The sequence below is a fragment of the Arachis ipaensis genome, chromosome B07 (genome assembly GCF_000816755.2).
Source record: "Arachis ipaensis cultivar K30076 chromosome B07, Araip1.1, whole genome shotgun sequence".
NCBI classification, from domain to species: Eukaryota; Viridiplantae; Streptophyta; class Magnoliopsida; order Fabales; family Fabaceae; genus Arachis; species Arachis ipaensis.
The window spans coordinates 28823737-28839852 of record NC_029791.2 but is presented as its reverse complement, the minus strand read 5'-3'; the positions used below and the strand labels follow the sequence as shown (position 1 = coordinate 28839852).

At 35.7% G+C, this 16116-nt stretch overlaps 1 protein-coding gene across 1 annotated transcript; it reads left to right on the top strand.

Moving 5' to 3' along the window:
- LOC110265024 (ATP-dependent DNA helicase pif1-like) lies at window positions 14299–15069 on the top strand. Its single transcript, XM_021107756.1, has one exon. The coding sequence runs from the start codon at window positions 14299–14301 to the stop codon at window positions 15067–15069; it is 771 nt and encodes a 256-aa protein (XP_020963415.1).

Here is a 16116-nt window from a genome sequence, read left to right as displayed (position 1 = left end):
CTATTCATCTATCGATTCTCGATCATGTCAGAATAGAATCCAGTGATTCTTTTGCGTCTGTCACTAACGCCCCACAATCACGAGTTTGAAGCTCGTCACAGTCATTCAATCCTTGAATCCTACTCAAAATACCACAGACAAGGTTTAGACCTTCCGGATTCTCAAGAATGCCGCCATCAATTCTAGCTTATACCACGAAGATTTTGATTAAGGAATCCAAGAGATAAACACTCAATCGAAGGTAGAACGGAGGTGGTTGTCAGGCACACGTTCATAGGTGAGAATGATGATGAGTGTCACGGATCATCACATTCATCAAGTTGAAGAACAAGTGATATCTTAGAACAAGAACAAGCTGAATTGAATAGAAGAACAATAGTAATTGCATTGATACTCGAGGTACAACAGAGCTCCACACCTTAATCTATGGTGTGTAGAAACTCCACCGTTGAAAATACATAAGAACATGGTCTAGGCATGGCCATGAGGCCAGCCCCAAAACGTGATCTAAGGTAGCATAGAACTACTCAAAGATTCCTCTCTCAAATACAATAGCAAAAGGTCCTATTTATAGAGAACTAGTAGCTTAGGGTTTACAAAAATGAGTAAATGACGTAAATATCCACTTCCGGGCCCACTTGGTGTGTGCTTGGGCTGAGCATTGAAGCATTTTCGTGTAGAGACTTCTCTTGGAGTTAAACGCCAGCTTTTGTGCCAGTTTGGGCGTTTAACTCCCACTTTGGTGCCAGTTCCGGCGTTAAACGCTGGGAATTTTTGAGCTGATTTGAAACGCCGGTTTGGGCCATCAAATCTTGAGTAAAGTATAAACTATTATATATTGCTGGAAAGCCCTGGATGTCTACTTTCCAACACAATTAAGATCGCGTCAATTGGGCTTTTGTAGCTCCAGAAAATCCACTTCGAGTATAGAGAGGTCAGAATCCAACAGCATCTGCAGTCCTTTTTAGCCTCTGAATCAGATTTTTGCTCAGGTCCCTCAATTTCAGCCAGAAAATACCTGAAATCACAGAAAAACACACAAACTCATAGTAAAGTCCAGAAAAGTGAATTTTAAATAAAAACTAATAAAAATATAATAAAAACTAACTAAAACGTGCTAAAAACATACTAAAAACAGTGCCAAAAAGCGTATAAATTATCCGCTCATCATGGATCCACTGATATTTGATTGTATCCGGAATATCCATCCAGGAAATAATAAAAAGTATGACCTGCTAGTCTCTCTAGAATTTGGTTAATAAAGGTAAAGGAAAATGATCATTTCTGGTGGCATCATTGAGTTTTCTATAATTAATGCACATACGCTACCCTGTAACTGTCCTTTTAGGGATCAATTCATTCTTTTTATTATGAACCACTGTCATGCCTCCCTTCTTAGGAACAACTTGGACAGGGCTCACCCAAGGGCTGTCAAAAATGGGATAAATGATCCCTACCTCCCAAAGCTCAGTGACTTCCTTCTGCACTACTTCCTTTATAGCTAGATTCAATCGCCTTTGTAGTTGCACCACTGGTTTGGCATTATCCTCCAGCAGGATTTTATGCATGCATCGGGCTGAGCTAATGCCCTTAAGGTCACTTATAGTCCACCCAAGGGCGATCCTATGTGTTTTAAGCACTTCAATTACTGCTTCTTCTTCCTGTGGTTCTAAGGCAGAGCTTATGATCACAGAATAGGTGTCTCCCTCTCCCAGAAATGCATATTTCAGGGAGGAAGGTAATGGCTTAAGCTCAAGCTTTGGAGGCTTCTCCTTTTCCTTAGAGGTTTCCAAAGGTTCCTCTGAATTAGGCTGGATATCATTAAGGATATCATTCAGCCCTTCCTTGAGGCTTTCGGCCATGTTGACCTCTTCCACCAGGGAATCAATGAGGTCAATGCTCATGCATTCTTTAGGGATGTCTGGATGCTGCATAGCTTTGATAGCATTCAGTATGAACTTTTCCTCATTGACTCTTAGGATTACTTCCCCTTTTTCAACATCAATGAGGGTCCGTCTTGTAACTAGGAAGGGTCTCCCTAGGATAAGGGATGCACTCTTGTGCCCTTCCATGTCCAACACCACAAAATCAGTGGGAAAAATAAAGGGTCCCACCTTGACAATCATGTCTTCAATTACTCCTGATGGTATCTTAATAGAACCATCAGCAAGTTGAAGGCATATGCGGGTTGGTTTGACTTCATCAATCAAACAAAGATTCTTTATTAATGAAGGAGGTATTAGGTTGATGCTTGCTCCAAGGTCACATAGAGTTGTCCTTGTACAAGCATCACCTAGAGTGCATGGTATCATAAAGCTTTCAGGATCCTTAAGTTTCTCTGGTAAGCTGCTCTGAATGATTGCACTACACTCTTTAGTAAGGAGGACTGTTTCTGTCTCTCTCCAGTCCCTCCTATGACTTAGGATGTCCTTCATAAACTTAGCATAAGAAGGTATCTGCTCAAGAGCCTCTGCAAAAGGGATCTTTATCTCTAATGTTCTGAGATACTCCGCGAAGCGGGCAAATTGTTTATCTTTTTCCTCTTGACAGAGTTTTTGAGGAAATGGCATCTTAGCCTTGTATTCATCAACTTTGGTTGATGAAGGCCGAATGCCATGTGTATTGGAAGGGGGTTACTAGCTTGCTTAGGAGGGTTGTTATCAGTGAGTGACTGTTCTCCTTTGCTTGGGCGTTCAACGCCTATGCTGCTGCCCTCTTCCTGGCGTTCAACGCCAGGGACATTGCCCCCTTGTGGGCGTTCAACGCCAAGGGTGCTGCCTCCCTGGGCTTTTGAACGCTCAGTCTCTGCCCTTTTCTAGCGTTTAACGCCAGGAGTGATACCTCCCTGGGCGTTTGAACGCCCAGAGTTATCGTGTGCAGAGACCTGGGTTTCCTTATTGTACCAAGCATTTAAGGATTTCCCACTCCTTAGTTGAATAGCCTGACATTCTTCTGTTATCTTCTTAGATAATTGCTTCCTTGTTTGACTCAGCTGGGCTTCTACATTCCTGTTAGAATCCTGAGTTTCTCGCAAAGCCTTTTGCAGTTCCAGTAGTTGCTGGGCAAGGGCGTGCAGTTGCTGGGTCAATGGGCCATCCTGTTCTGGAGGGTTAGGTTCAATAGATATTGCCTTAAGCTCTTCTTTTATAGAAGTCTCAGCAGATGAGTACAGATGCTGATAATTTTAAAATTTCAAATTTAAATTTTTGAATTTTGAAAAAGGTTTGAAATTTGAAAAGATTTAATTTTGAAAATTGAAAATTGAAACTTTAATTTTGGATTTTGAAAATTAAATTTTTAAATTTTTAAATTTAAGTTTTTGAATTTTGAAAGTTGAAATTTTAAATTTGAAATAAGATAAGATAAGAATTTTGAAAAAAATATGATTTTTTATTTTGAAAAGATTTGATTTTTGAAAATTAAAAGCTAAGATAAGATAAGATAAAAATTTGAAATTGAAGTTTGAATTTTAATGTTAATTTTCGAAAATATAGTTAAAATAAAAATAGAAAAGGTATTTTTTTATTTTTAAATTTAATGATGAAAGAGAAAAATAAGTAAAAGAAACAAGACCTAAAATTTTTAAATCTAGCACCCCTAATTTTCGAAAATTTTGGAGGGAAACACAAAGGGATACCAAACAAAAAAATTTTAAGATCAAAATAAAAAGAAAACACAAGAACACTTTGAAGATTAACAAGAACACAAAGAACAAGACTCAAAAACTAAAAAACACAAGAACATATAAAGGACACCAAACTTAAAATTTTTAGACAACCAAACACAAATTTTCGAAAAATTAAAGAAAATAAACAAGAAGACACCAAACTTAAAGATTAAAACAAGATTCAAACAAAAAGACACTAATTTTAAAAGAATTTTAGAAGAAGGTCTCAGAATTTTCGAAAATTTAACCAAGAACATAAATAAAAGACTCAAACAGAAAGCTAAGGATGCTTGAAAATAAACTATATGAAAAAGGTTTTTGAAAGCGTTTAAAATTTTTGGAATTGAAAAACGGAAAACAGGAAAGACTCAAACCAAGAACAAAAATTAAACAAAGAAAAGAAAAAATATTTTTGAAAAATGTTTCTAATTTTTTTTTCGAAAAATTTGAGAAGAAGAAAATAAAAATAAAATACTCAAATAAAATAAAAAGAAAACCCAATTAAAAATGATCAAGAAATAAAGTACCTAACCTAGGGAACAAGACAATCCGTCAGTTTGTCCAAACTCGAACAATCCCCGGCAACGGCGCCAAAAACTTGGTGCACGAATCCCCACACTTTTGTACAGCTATACTAGCAAGTGCACTGGGTCGTCCAAGTAATACCTGAGCGAGTCAGGGTCGATCCCACGAGGATTATTGGCTTGAAGCAAGTTATGGTTATCATGCAGGTCTTAGTCAGGCGAATGAAAGAGTAGGAGATGTTGGTATGTTATTTTTAATGGCATAAAAAGGAATAAAGAAAAGTAATAATTAGAACTCAGAAGTTGTGTAAACTGTAAAAAGAGTGATAGGAATAAGGTAAAGGATTGGAGTTGCTTTGTCTTTCTGAATTAACTCTGGTATCACTGTCTTCTCTGCTTGTGAATGATCTCTTCTATGGTAGGCTGTATGTGATCAATGCCATGGGCCGTGCTCATTGATCTCCTCTGCTACAGATTGAACGCCATTGGCTGTGGTCATCCAATCTGACGAAGGGTGAAGCTCTAGCAGTTCACTCTCCTAGCAATCCTACTCAAAATGCCACAGACAAGGTCGAATCTTCCGGATCAGAGGATGCTGCTTCTTTGGATTCCAGCCTATACCACGGAGACCCTAATCTCCCTGAAAATTGGCAGAACTGGTGTCTCGAGAAGTCCCCAATGAAGTCGTGGATTAACCGTCTGAGAGATGTATAAACATAGCTGTTGGTTCACGCTTTCCAGTCACGTATTCATACGAACCCAAGTAGACGCGGGTGTTTATCAGGCACGTTCATCTTAGTATGATAAACAGAGCTGATTGTCACTGATCATCCTATTCACCATATTGAAGTGCGAGTATACATCTTAGAAATAAATCAGACACGGATTGGAGAAGAAACAGTAATACTTTTATTAATTCATAGGACTCAGTAGGGCTCCTTCCCTCAACCTAAGAGGTTTAGAAACTCATACTAAAAGAAAATACAATGTATGAAACGAAAATATGCTGAATGATGGTAAAAGTTCTAAAAACGTGTTCGAATAACATGAATCAAATTCCTTAAATACTAAATTAATGACTAGTAAGGGTAAAACTGTCTTTTTAGTGCTAAAATCCACTTCTGGGGCCCACTTGGTGAGTGTTTGGGCTAAGATTTAATGAGATCCACGTGCTATGAGGTCTTTTGGGCATGAAACACCAGCTAGGGGGTCCTCTCTGAGCGTTTGGACGTTGGGCTCTGCTTTTTGGGCGCTGGACGCCAGGAAGGGGGCAGAAGGCTGGCGTTGGACGCTAAGTTTAGGCCTTCTAATCCAAAGCAAAGTATGGACTATTATATATTGATGGAAAGCTCTAGAAGTCAGTTTCCATAGCTATTGATAACGCTTTATTTAGACTTCTGTATCTCCAGAAAAGCTCTTACGAATGCAAGGAGGTCAGATCTAGACAACATCTGTAGTGCTTTCTCTGTCTCTGAATCAGACTTTTGCTCCAGCTCCTCAATTTCAGCCAAAAATTACCTGAAATTGTGCAATGAATCAGACTTTTGCTCCAACTCCTCAATTTCAGCCAAAAATTACCTGAAATTGTGCAAAAACACACAAATTCAAAGTAGAATCCAAAAATGTGAATTTAACACTAAAACCTGTAAAAACTTAATAAAAAATAAACAAAGCATACTAAAAACTATATGAAAACTATGCCAAAAAGCGTATAAAATATACGCTCATCAGGGTCCAACTCGCTATGAGGACATCAGAACTATCAATGGAGTTCTTTATCCATCTTTCAGAGACGCATGTTATGCACAAGGTTTATTAGATGATGATAAAGAATACATTGATGTAATAGAGGAAGCAAGTCATTGGGATTCAGGGGAGTACCTAAAGAAGCTATTTACAATTCTTATGGCATCTAACTCAATGGAGAGACCAGAGCATGTATGGCAAAATACATGCAAGATGCTTGGTGATGAGATCCTACATAGGCAAAGAAGATTACTCGATAATCCAGTTTAGTATTACGAAACCATATTCCTAAGAATGTAAAACTATATTTGGAAGATTGTATATGCTAACACTATAAAATTCTTTTAAGAAGGAATGCCTAAACAAAATGATATACAAATTGGGTTATAGATTTTTGAGATGAAAGAAACCATTATCAAGTCATGGTATAGTTTTCAATCTTTAGTTAGTGTACTTAGTAAAGGATTAGCAATTGAAAATACGCTTATCAAATATGTAGAATTTAGTCCTGGTGTATCCAAGAATGGGCAATTCCAGCATAAAATATTTTTATGATCGTATGCTTGAAGTTTTCTATCCTTGATAGCAAAGAATCATTATTAGTAAACAAGAGATTAGTGTAAGGATATCAAAGAGACAATATGTAATTGAATAGATGAGATTAATCAGAAATAATTATTGTGACTAGGGGGATAAATGCTAACAGAACATGAATGTAATAAAACATAAGCATGTTTTATACCTAACAAAGAAGAGATTATTCTCCACACATTATCCAAATTTTTAAAGTAGTATTTATAATTAGGGGGATCTTAAATAGGGTATGCCACCATGATATGAAACTTGATTAGAAATATAACTCATCAAACAAGTCATATGCATATACACTTTTGTAAATTAGGTCAACAAAGTATATCTTACCTTAGCTCGAGTTTGTAACTTGGGTCGACCACACTTGATGATTATGTGTTCGCATAATGCTTGATTTTGTAGATACTACTGTCAGCTACTTACCTGTAGAACATAAAACACTTCTCATGACATATACATTATGTGCAAAAAGTTTTAAATAGCTTTTGCAATTGTATACATTTATATGACTGTCCAGATACACATGCTATACAAATTTCTTGAAAAATGAGTAATACAAATAATTTGTTGAGTTAAATCTTAAGTTTATTAGTATGGTTTGAATCATGATATACTGTGTAGAGGAGCCACACCTGCATAAAATAGAAGCAAACAAATTGCGTACTACTTAATTAGTGTTAGAAAAAAATTTCCAAATTACTTCAAGCTAATTTAATAGGAAACTGATAATTTTGGGATAAAGATCTTAATTTTGTATTAAATGTTGTAGTAAATTTCAAATTCAATTGTGCATTTAATTTTACTAGATATATTAATAGTATATAATTGTAACGAATTCAATATTTATTCCCATCTTTATCATGCAATTTTTGTTTTAGGATACCCCCATATCCTAAATCTGATGCATCTGTTTCCACAATCTTGAAAGCATGAGGAACAGGTAGGTAAAGACAAGGAAGATTGCGAACTTTGGTTTTAAGAAATCTGATAATATCATAATGTTTGTCTGTCCATGGTGGAGGATTTTTCTTAAGCCTATCATGGAGAGGCTTAATGAGATTGTTAAGATTTGGGATGAAATCTGAGACATAATTGAGACATCCTAGGAACCTCTGGAGCTGAGGTTTATCAAGAATATAATCTGGAAACTTCTCTGCAAACAAAATCGATCTTCAATTGGAGTTATAGTTCCTTGGAAAATCATGTGACCAAGAAAACGGATTTTTGTTTGGAAGAGAACAATTTTTTATTTAGAGACAGCAAGACCATTTTTTTGGATGATGTACATAAAGGTTTTGACATGCTTGAAATGTTCATCTAAAGTTTGGGAAAAGATTAAAACATCATCAATATAAACAATTGCAAAGTTTGAGTATAGGTTGAAAATGTCGTTCATGATTTTTTGAAATTCAGATGGGGCATTTTTCAAACCAAAAGGCATTACATTCCATTCATATTGGCCGAATGGAACTGTAAATGCTGTTTTATATTGGTCTGATTCTGTGATTTGGATTTTCCAAAAACTGGATTTCATATCAAATTTTGAAAAAATATTTGCTGAGTTTAATCTATTAAGCAAATCCTTTTTGTTTGGGATAGGATAACGAATCCATTGCAAAACTTGGTTCAAAGGTTTGTAATTGATGATAAGTCTAGGAGTTCCTCGTTCTATTTCAGCTTGTTTATTAACATAAAACACAGAACAGGACCAAGGACTCTTGCTAGGACGAATTAATCCTTTATCCAAAAGATCTTTAATTTCTTTTTGACAATGCTGCAAAAGCTGCTCATTCATCTGAATAGGGCGGGCTTTTGTAGGAATTTTTGATTCCTTGAAATCCTTTTCATATGGAAGATCAACATTGTGTTCTTTCCTATTCCAGAAGGCGTGAGGCAAATCAGAACAGATAAACTTTTCAATTTGATTTGAAAGAATTTTGATCTTATCTTGAGTCTTTGGTTGGGAAAGTTGTGACTCAAGGGTTTTGAAAGAGATTTCTTCTTTTAAAAAGCAAATCTGTTTGGTTTTGGATTCAATAAGGTTTAGAGATTTCTGTTTTGGCGAGTCTAGGAACTCAAAGAAAGTTACCTGTCCTCCCACAAAAGAGGTTAGTCCAGGAAAATCTGCTAGATATGGAAACAAAAGGATTATGAAAGGTGTCCCCAAGACTACATCATTTTTGATATTCTTTGCTATAATAAATTTGGTGGGAATTCTAAGATTACCCTTTTCAACAAAAACATTAGTTAGTTTGAAATTGATACTTAGCCTTTCACCCGTTATTGAGCTAAGGCATTCAGTAGACTTTTCGAAATATTTTGTGGGGATTAGACCTTCCTTAATACAGTTTGAATCCGCACCTGAGTCAAAGAGTGCGATGGTGTCGAAAACAAAATCTTTAACGACAATTCGAACATGAACACGATGCTTCATAAAAGAGAATACATTTATTATTCTCAAAATTTCTTTTCCCTCACTGTCGCTAGAAATTTTATTTTCTTGTTTCTTAGAACACTCAGTTTGGTTTAAAAGAGAATCAAGTTCTTCATCATCAGACTCTTCTTGTTGCATTATCTGTGAGAGAATGATTTGATGATTGTCTTGATTTCTTTTGATTTCCTGGATTTCTCTCTTAAGGTTAACCTCTGTTTGGAGATCCTGGATGGTTATGGGATGAATAACTTGTTTTTCTAATTTTTTGAAGATAGGCTTGACGTCATATTTATTGCTAAGGACCAAATTTTTGGATTTTTTCTCCTTTTGTAAAGATCTTTTCAATTTCAAAAGGAAGTCTTTCTTTTGTTCTGGATTGTCAATAGCCTCGATAGCATCAAATAAGAGATCTTGGTCCTTGGATAAAACATTAATTTGCTTGACATCTGAATCTGAGGATGATTCAATGTCATCGACTTGGATGTTATTGATATCATCCGAAGATTCTGGGCCAGAATCATTCTCTGAGCTTTCTAACAAAAGATTATTAATCTGTTTCTCAATCAGAGGATCAAGGTTTAGATTATTAATATTTCCTTTTAGCTGACAGTATTTGCTAATATGTCCTGGTTTCTTACATGTATAGCAAATAATGGGGTTTTTTTGTGGGTAGTTTTGGAAATTCTTTTGGAAACCTTTTTCATTTTTAGGATTTTGAAAACTTTTTCTGGATCTTCTGAAATTCTTTTCAAGATTAGGTTTAAAAACTTTTCGATTGGATGGTCTTTTAGATTTCCTTAGATGACAAGCAGGAAGACCAAATTGTTCACAGAAAGTTCCCAGATCAATACGATTTTGGGTTTTCTCACGAACAAGTTGCCTTTGGATTTTATCATCTTGACAAATCTTCAGAGCAACCTTTTGGACAAAAGAAATGAGTTGACCAGAACTTAACTCGTCATAGGGTATTATCCCGTCTGGGGTTAAGCTACGAATTTTGTCCCTTACTTTATCTCCCAGGGATTTGGGGAGTCCAGCAAGGAATTTTTCTTTCCAGAAAGGTTGTTGACTATCTTCTCTGGTATAGACTCTAGTAAGAAAGGTGTCCTTATACCATCGAAAGTCAGACAAAATTTTGCATCTGAGATTGGAAAGCAGTTCAGCAGATCTGTCTTTCCAAAGAGATGGATCACCTATGAAGTGGCTTGCTATGGTAAAGATTAAGGTGTTGACCGCATCAGGGATAGGTTCCCCGTCTTCTCCAATGATGGGTTTGTTCTGATCATTGAATTTTATGGCAGAAAAGATTGAGTGTTTTTGGTTATCAGAAAGGTAGTTATCCCACCATCCTTTGAGTTGACCACTGAACCCGGAAACAATAACATTCGCTATTGCTTCTTCAGAAGTTTCATGGGCTTCTTGATAGGCTGTGCCTACCATTGTCATATGCTGAAGCATACTCATGATATTATATTCGATTTTGCCGTCTATGTTCCATTCATAGACATTATTGGCATTGAAGCTGACAAAACCTAGTTCTCTTTCTTCAAGAGCTAGATCCGGAGCGGATACTCGATTATAACCATACGCAGAAGGTTTGGTTAAACCCTTATACTTGGTTAGAGAGTTGGTCATAATAGGGCTGACCTTAAGGGATGACTTGCCAGAATCATCACTTTGCTCGGAGGAAGATTCATTGGACTCATGGCCAAGGGCATTAATGGCTTTGGATGAGCGAGTTTGAACACGAGAAGTGGATTCACCAGATTTTATAGGAGTTTCAGGGACAGTGGTGAAACGATTTAAAAGTTGGTCAATCTTTTGAATGACTTCTGAATCACCAGATTGTTGTTTTAAAATGGAGGTTTTAAGACTTTGATTTGCCCTGCTACTTATTTTGAAAGGTTTAAAAAGTGGTTTCTCAATACTTTTAGAAGTAGAGGCTTCAGAAACATTTTTCAAAGAGAAAGTAGATCCTGAAGATGAAAGGTTGTCACCCAAGCATTGTAAAAATCTATTGGTATAATTTGATTGTTCAATGAGATATTTAATATCTTTTGGGGCGACAGCTTCATCTACGTTCTTTGATTTAAAAGGAGAGGCCATAACAGGGTTATGTCCTTCCGTATTTGAAATAATAAAAGCTCCTTTTGGAGGAAACTCAGATCTGACTAAGTTTCCATCTTTGACTTTCCAAGTTGAAATAACATTTGCTGAAAGTGAAGTTTGTTTGGTTTTGAAAGGATAATCAATATCATTTTTGATGGAATAAGCATGAAACCATTCAAAGAAAGGAATATGAATTTTGACCACATTTAGAAAATTGTAGTACTTTTCTTTGAATGATGAGATTTGAGCAGCTGTATAAGTACGTAAATACCATTCTCTGTGGAGGTCATACTCCTCATAGTAAAGGTTTTTACGTAAATCTTCTCTATTTATAACAAATTTTGTGCTACTCATGGGTACCATCATTCACAGAAGAATATGTTGGAGATTGAATGGAAGATTGTACTTTAATTTCAATATCATCATCCGAGTGTCTATCCTCGGTTTGATAAACTGCTTGAGAAATGTTTGAATTATTTTCAAATCCCGAAATATTAATTTCAGAATGTACGGGTTTTGAGATTTTTGAAAACTGAGATTGAGAAGTAACGGAAAAGACCTTCTTGCCAAAGCAAAATCATTGGATGTTCCTGCTTCTGACCTGAAGGAAAAAGAGTTTCGTCTGTCAAAGAAAATCTATACTTTTTCTGATTCATCCTGTTTTATTTCTAGTAAGAGAGGTGCTTGTCTAGGTTGTGTTGGTATAGCTCTGTCAATAGACCATGATTGGGGGAGATCAATTTCATCCCACCTTATGAGCCTTGGGATCATGACGTTGGCCTTTGTCATGTCAGTGACAAACAAAGTAGTTTCACGATCTTGGGATTTAAGAAGGACTCTAGAATTACAAGTGTTCATGACTTTGTATTGAATCCTATATATTAAAGCAGCTGGAATGGATCCTTCCTTCATGTTAAGACCATGAATTTGGATGTTTAGGAAAAGAGAGTCAAGAATGTTAATGTCTAACAAGCTGACCGTTTTATTTGGGAAACAGTTGAAGTAAACTGGACCGTGTCCTATACTTGTTTCAACTGTTCCAATAAGGGAGTCTTGGAAGTCATTGTGTCTAATATCTCTAAGACACATGAGAATAGAAGCATTCAAACCTTCTTGGATGAGAGGTTTGACAGCAACTTGGACACACCCTATGTGAAGATATCTGTAGTGACGGGCATGTTCTCTGACAGATTGTTTGGTCAAAAGATGGAATTCCTCACCGGACTCTGGTCCCAGAGGAATGTTGTTTTCAACGGTTTTGATGATATAGTCTGATTTTCTTTTGTCATCGTCAGGGACGTATAATTCATCTTGGGGGATTTTGGGTATTTCCCAATTGTCAATGGCTTGATTGATATCTTCGAAACAGACTTCTTCTTCAAAGATGTAATGTTTGGGAGAGAGTTCCTCAGGACGAGTAACTTTCTCAGTGAGGGGATTGGAGGAGGAATGGGTTGGAGAGGTGGAGGAGGAAGATGGAGAAGAAAAGGAAAGACGTCTAGAAAGAGAGCGGAAGAGTTTAGACATATTTTCATAAAATCTGATATCATTGCCCTCCTTTGGTTCAGTAAGAACATGTATATTATCACTAAACTATCACTCAAATTTTTGAATCTGGAGTTTTTAACTCTTTTTTTTTTTTGAAATCCTTTAAATCCATAGCCACCAAGGGTTCTTACGTTTGGATCTTATCACTTTCAAGGACATCGTCAAATTAGCCTTACTGCCTAAATGACAGGGTCTTACTGCTATAGTCTCTTTGAGTGGTAAGATTAAACAGCATGTACTTCCAGATTTAAAGCATTATTTTCTTATGTACATGAACAGTAAATAAGAATATGAACAGTAAATTCCCAGATCCATGAACCTCAGAGATAGTTTAATGATAATATTAATATTCCTACTTCTCCATCAGGCTCTGATACCAGATGTCCCGGTGCGGATCAAGGAGAGAAAGAGGAAGAAGGCGAGAAAGTAAAAGTCAGTAACAATGCAGTATGAGATGCAAGAACAAGAAAGTAGATATGAAGTTAGATGCATCGGTAGTCTACACGCATATGCAAGTTAGTATGATGTTAGATGCGGTGGTAGTCCGCACGCATATGCAAATGCAGATGCAGGAAATGTAAAATGAAGAACACGAAATTAAAGAACTAGATCAAACTTTTATTGAAGGATTGAGATTGAAAAGGAAAGAAGAGGGAAGAAGAAGAGCTGGAGAGCTTACAAGGGAACTCTCAGAGCTTCTCTCTCTAACTTCTCTCTATATTATGTAAAACTGAAGGGTGCCTCACAATGAGAACAAGGCCTCCTTTTATAGCTAAAGATTCTACTATTTCTACAGTACAAGTGAAGATAACCGGTACTATTTCTACAGTATAGGTTTTGATTTTTGTGATTACATATATTTTGAGATTGATTAGTTATATATATATTCATGGAGCAATTTGTTTAACACATGCCAGGAGACTCCCCTTTCATTTAATTTTGAATAGTTGATAAGATAAGTTATTCAAAAATAGTGGTGTATTCTTCACATGCTATGAAGTTGAGTTACATGGATGAATATAGAATTGAGATTTGTATTTAAAATAAGTTATTGATTAATTGAACAGAAAAATTGTATAGCATGAGAAGACAATTACAAAGTTTTTATTATAAAACAACTATCTACTAAAGAAACAGTATATTACATGTATATTGTCAACATCTTTACCATCCATTGGATATGTATATGATAAAGTTAAAAATATTGATAATAAATCAATATAGATATTATTTTTCTATAGACATTGTAATAAATTTAGAAGAAATCAATTTTGGTTTCAATTTAGGTGTAGTTTCATGGCATCCTAACCTGTATATCTCACTTACTAGCCTTACATTTTTATTTCATATAGACACACTTGAATAGTTTTCTTTTACTACAAGTCAAATTAGCCTAATGATTTCTATTATGTACAGCTCTACAACTAGCGGAAGAAGAGGCGAAGGATTTAACTCTTATAGATATTGAAAATAAATTGAAGAGTTATAACAAGAGCCTAAGAGATTACGCATCCATGCCATATCCTGATATGGACACATCTTTCCACCAGTTGATGTCAAGTGGGATAAATCGTCTTATAACTAATGAGCTTTGATATGATAGGAAAAAATTAGCTGTTGAGCACGCTGCTTATTTGCAACAGTTAACTAATGAACAGAGTGCAGTGTATAAGACAATAATGGAAGCTGTTGACAGTGGTAAAGGTGGTGTTTTCTTCTTATATGGATATGGTGGAATTGGTAAAACATTTGTTTGGAAGACTTTATCTTCTGCCCTAAGATCTAGGGGTCAAATTGTATTGACTGTTGCATCAAGTGGCATGGCATCGTTATTATTACCAGGTGACAGGACAGCACATTCACGATTTGCAATTCCATTAAATCTTGATGAGTTTTCAACATGCAACATCAAACAAGGAAGTTCTTTGGCAGAGTTGATAATAAAGGCAAAACTCATTATAAGGGATGAAGCTCCCATGGTAAACAGACATTGTATTGAAGTACTGGATAAAACAATGCGAGATATCTTGAGGTTTAGCAACAATGATAGTCAAGAACAACTGTTTGGAGGGAAGACAATGGTTTTTGGAGGTGATTTTAGACAAATACTACCTATGATACCTAAAGGAAGCGGGGAAGATATTGTAAATGCTACCATTAATTTATCCTACATCTGGGATGGTTGTAAACTATTAACACTCACGAAAAATATGAGATTAAGAGCTGACCATACTACTGAAGAAAAAAATAGTCTAAAAGAGTTTGCTGACTGGATACTAGCAATAGGTGATGGAAAATGCGGTATAGATAAGGATGGAGTTGAAAAATTTTTTATCCCCAATGATATCCTCATTAGTGATTGGGATGATCTTATAGTTTCCATTTGTAAAGCAATCTATCCAGAATATGTGAGCAATTCAAATTCAAATCAAGGATCACTAGAGGAATGAGCCATTCTTGCACCAACACTACATATTGTTGACGAAGTTAACAACTACATGATGAGTCTCAATCCAGTTAAATCATATACATACTTCAGTTCTGATAAAGCATGCCAAACCGAAACCAATAATGACATTATGGCTTCAATTCATACACCAGAGTTCTTAAACATCATAAAATGTTCTGGTGTGCCAAGTCATGAGCTAACTCTCAAGGTGGGTACACCTATTATGTTACTTAGGAATATTGATCACTAAGGTGGTTTATGCAACGGGACAAGGTTAGTTTTAACTAAGCTTGGAAAGCACATAATAGAAGCAAGAAGGCTATCAGGAACTGCCAGCAACCAAAAGATTTTTATCCTAAAGATGACCCTATCTCCATCTGACCGCAGGATACCATTTAATTTCCAACGTAGACAATTTCCTATAATGATATCGTATGCAATGACAGTTACAAAAGTCAGGGTCAATCATTAGCAAAGGTTGGTCTCATCCTAAAGAAACTAGTTTTTACACATGGTCAACTGTATGTTGCGGTGTCCAGGGTCACAAATAAGAATGGGCTCAAGATTCTAATTGTCATGATGGACATGAGGACAATGAAATAAACAGTGTTGTTTTCAAGGAAGTTTTCAGAAATGTTGTGGACATCTGATTTAGACTTAAAGTTGAGGTATACTTATATGAAGTTAAATTTTTTCATAACGTTTTTCTCTTTCATTAGTACTATTATTGCTTTATAGGTCCACGGAAAATAAACTATTATGATGTTATTCTATAAAATTATATTGATTAATTTTTTAAGATACTAAATTATTTGGTAGAAACTTATTTTGGGTTTCCATGTGAATGACTAAAACACTTTTTGCAATAGTTACATTTTAGGGTATGATGAAATATTTCTCCAACCCATAAATTTTTAGTACAGATATGTTATAGGGGTTAATGTTCAAATACCTTTTCCTTATGACACAAGACGGTGATAGCATTGAAGGTACACCATCTAGCTACATTACCAAAGCCTAGATGATCACTGCCTTGGATATCATTTTT

Coding starts and splice junctions, on each gene's coding strand:
- LOC110265024 (XM_021107756.1), top strand. CDS start 14,299: ATGGAAGCTGTTGACAGTGGTAAAGGTGGTGTTTTCTTCTTATATGGA.